This window comes from Sinocyclocheilus anshuiensis, unplaced genomic scaffold, assembly GCF_001515605.1.
Source record: "Sinocyclocheilus anshuiensis isolate Anshui unplaced genomic scaffold, SAMN03320099.WGS_v1.1 scaffold67, whole genome shotgun sequence".
Taxonomy (NCBI): Eukaryota; Metazoa; Chordata; class Actinopteri; order Cypriniformes; family Cyprinidae; genus Sinocyclocheilus; species Sinocyclocheilus anshuiensis.
Genome location: NW_015552546.1, coordinates 382,921 through 394,427, shown reverse-complemented (window position 1 = coordinate 394,427; position 11,507 = coordinate 382,921). Strand labels below are relative to the sequence as shown.

Here is an 11,507-nt window from a genome sequence, read left to right as displayed (position 1 = left end):
CAAATTTTTTGAGATGCACCTGTATGTATGTATATATATATATATATATATATAATTTATTAATACATTTACCATTATCTCACTTACATGCCAATAAAATTCAAAATAGGACACAAAATATTAATTTGACTTGAATTACACAAAAATATTAAATTGAGTTAAAATAATTATACATTATACATCATTATTGTGACTCAAATATCTATAATTATAACATAACTGATATATTATAAATTATATATAAATTAAATAATTTACTATTTAAAAAATGTAACTGGTCAGGACAAACACGGTTATTATAGTTAACTAAAATTAAACCATAAAACATTTTTGTTTTTTAATAAAATAAACTTTATCTTGATGCACTAAAAAAGAAATTAAGAAAACTGACAAAAATGCACAATAAAATTAATAAAACTCTAACTAAATGTAACAAAATATAAAAAGTACAAAATATTTTCAAAATATAAAAAGTAAATATAAATTAATATCTTATTAATATCAAAATATTAATAAAAACTTTAAAAGTATCTTAATGATATGAAAATAACCTTAACAACAACTGGTTTTAGCTATAAAAAACAACAACCGAAACCCTAATAATATTTTATGTACTATTCAATGAATGAACAAATGAATGAATGTTGCTTAATACTCTCCACAAACCTGAGTTCAGCTACATTTCCCTCTAATTTTCAGAATACACACCAAATTTTTCAATGAATTGCTAAATAACTAGTATATGGTCAATGCTTCCAGAGAGTTGCCCGCCAGAGGATGTGTTTTGTAGGTTTTACACAACAAGAACAAAAAACATCCTGATGCCACTTTGGTGTTGGTTTCCAGACAGTCTGTCCAAATGCAAAAACAAACAGACTCAAAGCAGGCCACATGTTCCAAGCTTCTTTCCTATTCATGGCGTCTTGGAGGCTAGGCTGAGCTCCAGACATGATAAAGAGGAGGCACTGACACTAATAATACAGCTTCCCTCCAGGATAAAATATTTAGATTTCCACACACTCCTGACAGCATCTGCAGTTTATCATTGGGATTCTTATGGTTATAAACAGCGGGCCAATTTCAGGTGCAGTGGCTTTGATAAAATCTTCCCTCCTTGTAAGGAGATGCACAAACCAAAGACAAACAGCCTTGGGTTCTCAGTCATCAGATGTTCGCTGCTGTTGATGCTCATCCCATAAAAATGATTTCAAGCATTATTAAAGATGACAACCTGACAGCGGACCGAAACCAGATTGCAGACAGGAAAACTAATGAATCAAAGCACACGTTTCAGGAACAAAGAACAAGACTTCATTGTTCTCATTCCTTATACATAAGCAAAACATTTATACCTGCCAGAGTAACATTCAAGTAAAGACTGTGCAAAAAAGGAGCCTGTTGTTACTAAACAACTAAACACCACTATTCAAGTGTTTTAGCCAGTGCCAGATTATTGTTTGCAGTGGAGAAATGATCTTATCATTATTAGCAATAAGAGACAGACTTCTGACACCAACCCAGACACTGGAAATCAAAACCAACACACAGTTGTCTACAGTGAGCTTGGCAGTAACTTGTCTGTTGTCATTCAGTTGAACACTAGGTCAAAAGGGGGATAAGCACAGAAACACTTTTATTCTGCTTCTAAACGGTGTATGGCTTAAAAGAAACCATTACTATTAGCTGATTTTTTTTTTCTTTCTCTTTTTTTTAAAGATGCTAATGTGGGAGAAGTGTATGTATTGTTTACAATATGACTGGCCTAAATTTGGTGGTGAAACATGCAATGCTAGTTAAGGTATTTCTAAATCAAGATTCATGGCCCACAGTAGGTTTGTTAAAAATGGTCTAAAATAAAATAAAAATAAAGTAGTATAAAATAAAATAAAAGTTTTATTTAAAACATAAAAAGTGCTATAAAATAAAATAAAAATTGTATAAAATAAAAAATGTTATAAAATAGTATAAAATACCTTTGTATAAAATAAAATAAAATGGTATGAACAAAAATAAATAGTATAAAATAACTTTATATAAAATAATATTGTATAAAATTGTATAAATTAAACAGTATAAATAACTGCATAAAATAAATTAGTATAAAATAAAAACATTTTAAACAGTATAAAATAACTTATAACTTTATAAATTAAAATAATTATAAAACTGTATAAAATTAAATAAAAATAAAGTAGTATAAAATAACATTGTATAAAATAAAAAAGTTATAAAATAGTACAAAATAACTTTGTGTAAAAAAAAAAAAAGTATAAAATAACAAATAGTATAAAATAACTGTATAAAATAAAAAATAGTACAAAATGACTTTATATCAAATAAAATTATGTAAAATAAAAATGTTATAAAATAAAAAAAGTGTAAAATAGTATAAAATGACATATATAACTTTATAAAATAAAAAATTACAAAATAGCTTAAAATAACTGTAAAAAAATAAAAAATAAATAAACAGGCGGCGCTGATGGCCTCGTGGGCAGCGCGCTGACATGAAGCACTGTTGTGCTTCGGGCGTCCTGAGTTCGAGTCCCAGCTCGCGGACCTTTCCTGATCCCACCCCCCTCTCTCTCACCCACTTCGCCTACTGTCCTATCTAAATAAAAGGCATAAAATAAAAAAAGGGCTACTTTTACCTCATGTGGTTCAAAGCCCTATCTGCAACTCCTGTGTCCTATCTGTACCTTAACAGACTTCCTTGCCCTCCACCAGTGATAAAAAAAACTCAAAAACAGTGGCCGTGGAGTTTGTTCAGTGGGGTCCAGGTGCAAGTTAGCCCCTTTGCTCTAATCCTAGTGTATTTAGAACAGCAGAGGGTCTTGTGTGGAAGACGAGACTCCTCGGAGGCTGCGGCACCGGGTGTAAATGACGCACATGTGTCTGGTGTCAGAAAAGGAGGCCTGCCTAAAAAAGGACAGGCACTGTTGCTATATCACAGTCACAGGGGAATGCAACAGCTGATAGCCTCTTCTGTCCTCAGCTTCTTAGACACTCACACAGACGTACCTGACGTAATCAACCCTCACATATCTATAATGATCTGTTATATATGTAAATATTATACTGAAACTCAATGTATACTCAAATCTTATTTTCCTGTTTGGTAAGACAGTACAAAAGGCCTCTTGATGGTATTACAGTGCCTGTAATTCATTTTTTTCACGTTTTGTTATGTTGCTGCCTTATGTTAAACTGCTTTAAATTACTTTTTTTCCCACATCAATCTACACTCCATACACCATACTGACAAAGCAAAAACATCATGGTCTTGGTCACCACTGTAATCAAAGCCCTTCTCCATCAATTGCTCAGTTTGGCCAGGAGGCCAGCTCTAGGAAGAGTCCTGTTTGTTTCAAACGTCTTCCATTAAGGGTAACAGAGACTACATGCTTCTGTGACCCTTCAATGAAGCAGAATTTTTTCTGAACTCTTCCCCAGATATGTGGCTTGATGCAAACCTGTTTCTGAGCTCTACAGGCAGTTCTTTTGACCTCAGGGCTTGGTTTTTGCTCTGATATGCATTATCAGCTGTTAGACCTTTAATTAAGACATGTGCCTTTCCAAATTATACCCATTCAATTGAATTTGCCACAGGTTAACTTCACTTGAAGTGTAGTAATATCTACAAGCAATGTGAATGCTCCTGAGCTAAATTTCAACTGTCCCAGATAAGGGAATGAGTAATCATTTACGTTTTTTATTTTTAATAAATTTACAAAGATGTTAAAAAATATTTTTTTGCTTTATCATTATGGTGTATGGAGTATAGATTGATGTGTGGGAAAAAAAGTAATTTAAAGCAGTTTAGCATAAGGCAGCAACATAACAAAATGTGAAAAAAATGAAGGGGTATGAATACTTTTGCAAGGCACTGTACATATTGAAATGCGTCAGCATTGGTGTCGGATTGTTCAGGGATATAAATTTTGCCTATCCTGCAAATGAGTGAGAAGACTGGTGGTATACAGATGTACAACACCCTACTTTGTTCCTGAGTTCAGATACGGCAGAGTACATGATACCCGGTTGTATAAAGTGATTAGACATGATGCTTTAGGAAGTCTTTTAGGTTTTTTTTAGTGTTATATGTTTGTTTTGCTGTATACATACATAATGAATAATGTTTGCCACTCATATTACTATGTATGTGAAGAAAAAAACTAATTAAAGAGAAATTAGTTCAGATAATGTCTATATTAGACTGCTGCTCCATATAGCTAACTCTTATTCATCTGCACTCACAAGCAATAATGATTCTTTCATTCATTTAATTATTTCTCAGCTATCAGTAGTCACGTAAAGGTCAAGTAAAATGTCAGCTGATAAATGATGGGGGACAACACCATCACAAAAAAGTCTGATATATCATGAAATGTAAGTAAGTAAATAAATACCACCCAAAACGATGAAATATTTATCTTTCATTAATTTGTGACACAAAAAGACTATTTTAAAATAAATAAGAAAAAGCAAAAAAGGGAACTAAAAATGCTGATCAGTTACATGTTCACATTCATTCCTTTTACCCAACAAATGTTAATACAAAAAGTCTGGATACAAAGTAAATTCTTACATGAGAAACACTATTTAATCAAAGTTTCTAAAACTAGATTTGCAAATGTTAATGATTTATGTTGCAAAATGTCAAATACATCGCACAAAAAGTTGCATTAAAAAATCTGTAATGGGATTTGCAAACCTACAGTTAGTAGTATTTTTCATTTGGCAATTGACGGTCATTGAGTTTTATTATTCAAACATCACTACAACACATTCTGAAAGTATGCTTTAGTTTTCTGAATGGCAGAAAATGCCATCTATCACATATCTGTCAACAAACAACCAACCTAGTAATGCAGAACAATACATTCCTAACAGGTTACGAGTTGAAAGCATGCTTTTAAGCATTATTTTCTATTCATAGTTGTTTTTAATTGTACATAGCAACATTAAGAAATATTCCTATTGTGGATATTCATTTCAGCAAGAATTCATGAAAGCACCTGCCAAGACCTTAATGCAGACATTACTGTAAATGTATATCTATGACATACCACTGGGAGGGTCTGAACTTTTCTAAGCGTTCCACTGACAGCCACCCTCAGTACAGTGTCTTTAAGTGGTCGGGCTATTTTGAACTCAGGATAACATTACAGTATGGAAAATATCACAGAGTAAATACTACATTGCTGTTTTTAATCAAACTGACAAACAAAAAGCTGAACCGTGAAGGTTTGCTTACTTCATGCATTAAGATTGTTACATTGTTACATTGTTACAAAAGCACTTATACTAACTGTAAATGCAAAAAATAGTATGAATATGAGGGAAAAAGTGTTTGTTGTCAAATTACGCAGCTGAAACTAAGGTTCTATGGCTTGCGCTGTAATTTTGCAGAGCAGTAATTCCTAATGTGACCAACACCAATAAAACACATGAATAATTTAGCTCATGAATAATTTTGCATGAATGAATATAATCAATGCATGCGGTAGAGAATAAAGGGTGGTCTTCTCTAAAGCGGCGTGTCGTAGCACAGCAGTTCTCATCTCTCACTGTGAGGTGCAGGGAGTTAAAAGAGCGATTTATTTTAGTTCCAGCTCAATGGGTGAAGAGGACACCCTCTTCTGCTATAAATAACCCCTTGCCATACGACCCCCAACACACTTCTTCCTCTCGTGTTTAAGTCAAACACACTGCGAGCAATCCAAACTCTTGCAGCCCTAGGGCGAGTGGGGTTTCTCTCTGGAACATTCTTCTGCATTGTTGTTGTTCAGTTGAGTTCCTGCAATGACTGGGATGGATACTGCATGGGATTCTTAAGAGCTGAGGGGATGTTATCATTGCTTTTTATAGTGCAGACAACTGCTAACCCATATCTCCAAATGAAGATGAGATGGGATGTCTTGAGTTGCTCTGGTTCTACAAGCAAGATATGGGAGAAATACACACACACATGCTTTTTCTCTCATAGCCAAGTACATCAGAACTGGCAGTATGTTTGCCACATTATAATAGTAAACTATTTAATCTAATAATCTCAGAAATAAACAGAGCTTTCTTTTAATAGTGCTCCTCTGAAACACTGCCACAACATATTACATTTATGCATCTGTTGTAGACAGGTGTCAACGTAAAGCCCTAATGAATTTCTATTTTGGTTTTATTGATGCTATAGAAATGCTCTGTCCGTATAGCTCAACTGGTAGCACGTTACTAACAAATCCAAGACCATGAGTTCAGATCCCAGGGACAACAAGGTATAAAAATCTGATAAAAAAAAAAAAAAAAAGAAATGTAAAAATTAAGAATATTTTAGCAATTTTTTTAAAATGGTTGGAATGGTTGCAATTTATTTAGTTAAAAAGTGCTAAATTTGACAAAAACAGGTAAACAACTGTATGTAAATATTATACATACAGTACATATAGAATCCACAAAATATAATATATTAATCAATTTATTTTTTTAAATTAAATAGATTTAATTTACTTTTATGGACCGGGGTGGAAGATCACTTCATTTTCCAGATTGCATTACCTGTGTTGAATTTCTATGAATAACAATTCAGTAAATTCTTCCTCCTTACATTCCAATTTATCTTCCAGTTGGGTGTTAAAAATTCAATTCAAATTCACTCTCATGAACTAAAAGTAGAAAATAAGTTTTCTGTTATTTTTTCCCCGTTTGATGCTCTGAATCTGAATTCACATCAATTCCTGACCACAAAATTAACTTTATTTACCAGTATTTGATTTAAAATCTCTGACTACATGCCTTTTCCCTCTTCATAGAACAGCTCATGCCAAAAGCAAAGGAGACACCGCAGACCAGGCCGCCATAGCCGCTAACAATGAGTCTAGTATCGCCCGTGTGGTTGCCAGAGAGCTCTCTCCCTCCTTCCATCAACCAGGTAGGTAGAAGGCTTCATTGTTTGCTAAATATATATCAACAGAGGCCAAAGGAACAGGGGCTGGTTAAGATCCTCCCGGACCAGTGAGCGTCTGTTTCAGTGGAGGTTGTAGCTCAGAGAAGTAAATGCAGCAGGAATGCTTGTTAATCCAGGCATAAATTCAGATTTACAGTACAGCAGCATTCATTACAGAGCAGTCTGTCTCCAAAATCTTAGATGAAACTGTAGACGAGCATAACAAAATGCATTATTATAGTTCATTGCTTATTTTAATAATAATACATGGGATGGTAGGCTGCATTTGTTTTTGATGAGGCTATTAAATTTCATCTTTCATCTTGAAGTATGGCATTATTATTCTGTCCCTGAGTCGTTGCATTCTTGGCCTCTTACAGCTACCCGTCAAGTGAGACTGAACATGTTATTCAACACCCTGGTCTTGCATTTCAGTGATAAAAATACAGTACAGGGTTCTTTTGCTCTTTTGTGAAAATGATAGAAAAGAAATGTGATAATGTGTCAGAGATAGACAGACAGTGAGGCAACAAATTTAAATATAGACACTAGTATACCCTCAAATATATTAATGCATACACAATTACCTCAATACTGTCAGCACTTGTAAGAATTTTAATCAAAATTTTAATCATTGCACAGCCAATTCTATCATCCACTCTGATAATATATTTTGAGCATGAATCTGAGACACAGCAAAAACAGGCAGAAAAATAAAGTTTATATGGTTAAAAAAAACAGAATAGCACAAATAAAAATAACAAACCACACAAAAAACCCCACCAACAAATTACTTGTTCTTTTGGCAATTGTGTAATTTTAAAATAAGTAGCTGTAAATATAAAAGTGATTACAATTAAAGTCACATAGACACTTCAGTCATATCAGTGACTAGAAAAAGGTATTTTATTCTACACAAGATGAGTAACACAAGGTAATAAACTTACCTCAACCTCCAGTATTTTCCATCACATCGGTCAGCTCCAGATCTAGCGGGGGCAGCAGAGAGCCTCATGCAGTTATATTGGTTGTTTAGGAACACTGCAGTGTAATGAGTGCACCTTTGAACCTATCAAAAATCATTGTATGTGTATACTATTTCAATGTTAAATTATAATCAGACAGTATCAATCATGTCTACTGAACCTAAAGCTGTTTCTAATAAAGCATGCATTACATGATGCCCCTCAGGTCCTGAGTATATGAAAAAACGAGCCTTGCAGGAGGTTGCTGAGAGCAACGAGAATGCAGACACAGGGATGCACGAGCCCTTGTTAGCTGAGGATTCCCTACCAATACCCCCGGAGAGCCCCTTCATGCATGAGATGGAAAGTCTAAGACCAAGCTCCACCTCTGCACGCACCTCCTCACCCACTGCAGTCATCGTCCCTCAGGCACCCAGCAAGGAAGATCCAAACCTCTTGAGCCCCGGCAGCTGGAACGGAGACAAGGCCAGTCAGGGCAGTGGTAGCAGAGGTAGCAGTCGAGCAGGTAGTAGGCCAAGCAGTCGACCCACCACCCCGTCTTTCACTCCTGCCGTTGCTCCCGCTTCAGATGCCACTCCGGAGGAGCGTTCTGCTCCCAGCAGCAAGGTCCCATCCCGTACCCCTAGTCGACAGAGTGCCAAAGCCGAGCAGGGATCGGACCTGGAAATCAAAGCCCTGCAGAAAATGGACTCAGAGTCAAGAGCAGCAGAACCTGCCCCTGCTGCTACACCAGTAAGAACCAACCTCGTCCTCACCACCGACGAAGATGAACCACCTCCTCGCCCTGCCCCCAAGCTGTCCCCCAAAGTAGTCACACCAGAGCCAAAGGCAGCTGTTAAACACAGAGCTGAAACAAGGGAGCCTGTAAATGAGCGCCCAGCTTCGATGACAGAAAGCAAGCCTGAGTCTAGGACAGAAGTCAGGGAGGAGAAGAAATTAACTAACAGAATTGAGCCTAAACCTTCACCGAAAAGAGAACCAAAGCCTGAGCCCAAGTCAGTGCCTAAACCAGAACCTAAACCTGTGGTCAAGCCGGTTGCTAAACCAGTTGCCAAGGTCGAGGCCAAAACTGAGACGAGGCAGAGGTCTATTGTGAAAGCCCCTAGCGAAACGAGACAAGAGCCTCTGGAGCTAGATGAGGTAAGGATAACAAATCAAACCTTAGTAATCTGATTACAAGTAACATCTCAATCGGTCATTGCAATTGATTTTTGAATCCCATGAAACATCCCAAAGATTGCAGTCAGCAGACACACATATTTCAGATTTGCATAGCATAACAAAAATTTATCAAAATTGCTTTTTTACAACCTTTCTCTGCATGTATGTAACTATAAGTCTTGTTAGATTTCCTAAGGAAAAAATAAAAAATACATTCCTTAGTTTCTTTGTTTCACTCAGTCCTACCTCAATACCCTTTCTGAACCTGTTGGAACAGCTTCTGTTTGTCCTTAGATTTGTATATTTTGAATAATCAGAGCCCCGTTTTCTTGCATTAATCAATGAATCTCAATTTATTGTACCGTGGCCCTCCTATCTTAGCTTCAGATATCCTCCCAATGGCCCATGTTGTTAAAAAAGCTAATTCTTCTAAACAGCTCTTGAGTGGACTGGAAGACACTGCTCTGGAATACCAGCAGATTGTGTTCCTTGACATACTGCCCTGGCTCCGGTCCTCTCACCACATTTTTCACAATCAGGCATATCTATACAAGGCTGAACCCTCAAAATGACAAATTCTCACCTTCAGAAAGCTCCTCGCAGTCCATCAGATACCCAATATTGCGTTGCATCACAGCAGCATCTCGTGGCTCACTGAGCATGGCATGCATGAAAAATTATTTGCAATGCAGAAAAAGCCTACCTCTTGCAATTGAAAGAACAGGTATTTTATTTCTATGGTTCCTCTAAAGCAGGGGTATTTAGTCCAATCTCCTGCAGAGTTTAGCTCCAACCTACCAAAACTACACAAAATTCCTAGCATTACCGAAAACCTTGAGTAGTTGGTGCAGGTGTGTTTAATTAGGATTAAAACTCTGCAGGATAGTGGCCTTCCAGGAGAAGGATTGGCAGCAATGTTCAATCCTGCTCCTGAAGGGCCACCTTCCTACAGAATTTAGCTCCAACACACCTGCCTAGACATTTTCAGTAGCCCTGAAGACTTAGGCTACGCTTACACGACAACAATGTAGTCAAAAACGGAAAAGTTTTTCCTTGCGTTTTTAAAAAGTTTCACGTACACACGACGTTTTCAAAACGATTCGCGTTTACACATATCCGCGAAAACGGCCAAAATATGCCAGGCCAGTAGTTCGCGCTGTCACCTTGTTAGTAAACAGTACCTGTAGGGAAGTTACGTATGCCAGGCCAGTAGTTGGCGCTGTCACCTTGTTAGTATACGGTACCTGTTGCCGTGTGTATATGATGCGTCTCCGCTGTTGGTTGTAATATTGGTGAAGTAAATCCACACTTTGCTGAAGAAGCGTTAGCAAACTCTTGAGCAGCAACAACAGTACCATGTACTCCTCCATTGTTGTGTATGTTTGTTCGCGCTTGCCTTTAAAATTGACACGTACTGTGCATGTCTACATACTTAACACTTAATACGCACGTGCATGACATCACCTTTTTCAAAGATTCCCCAATTGAGTGTTTACACAGAAAAGATAATGGTGGCGTTTTCAATCCCCAAAACGCCGTTGTCGTGTAAACGAACAGGCAAAACGCATAAAAAATGTCCCATTTTTGGCTGAAAACATTGTCATGTAAACGGCCCCTTAATATGCTGAGTCAGGTGTAAGTGTTGGAGTTAACTCTGATGTAAGTGGCCTTTGAGCAATTGCACAAGTAAATACCACCTAGAGCACCATCATTTGATTATTTTACTTTGCACAACAGACACTAACAGCTGTGAACACTTTTTTCTCTTAGGGGCCAAACACGATTATGATCTGCATGGTTATATTCCTGAACATTGGTTTGGCAATTCTTTTCGTTCACATCTTATCTTGAGATGACAAAGGTAAGCTGCCACTCTATATCCTGCATTTTTTCTTGAGTGAATTTCATTAAAGGGTTAGTTCACCCAAAAATGAAAATTAGCCTGTGTTTTACTCACCCTCGAAGCATCCTAGGTGTATATGACTTTCTTCTTTCAGACGAATTCAATCGGAGTTATATTAAAAATTGTCCTGGCACTTCTAAGCTCTATCATTGTAGTAGGCAGTTGTTTCTGTTCAACAGTCCAAAACACGTTAAATAAAGTGCGCCCATCCGTAATAAAATGTGCCTCACACGGCTCCAGGGGGTGAATGATGGCCTCCTGTAGCGAATCCATGCGTTTTTGTCAGAACAATATCCATATTTTAAATATAATAAACACTTTTCTATCACTTCCGCTATCTGTCATACGCGGAAGCAGTTCCGTCGGCGTTGCGTGATTAGTGACGAACGCGGAGAGAGAACAAAACAAAACGCCGGTCATGAATTAGAAGTGCAAACCGAGGATTTGTAAAGAAAAATGTCGGAGGATTTCGATATAAGCCAAGAGGAGACTGGTTTTCCTTTGCTAAAGTAAG

General features: G+C 36.7%; 1 protein-coding gene across 1 annotated transcript in view; it reads left to right on the top strand.

Moving 5' to 3' along the window:
• LOC107664110 (junctophilin-2-like) overlaps positions 1-11,507 on the top strand; it is a gene marked incomplete at its 5' end in the record, with an annotated part of 17,347 nt that overhangs the window by 2,938 nt on the left and 2,902 nt on the right. Inside the window, 3 exons of the mRNA XM_016454568.1 lie at positions 6,810-6,928; positions 8,135-9,069; positions 10,861-10,951. Of these exons, the coding sequence (XP_016310054.1) occupies positions 6,810-6,928; positions 8,135-9,069; positions 10,861-10,941 (1,135 nt within the window). The remainder of the gene's footprint in view (positions 1-6,809; positions 6,929-8,134; positions 9,070-10,860; positions 10,952-11,507) is intronic.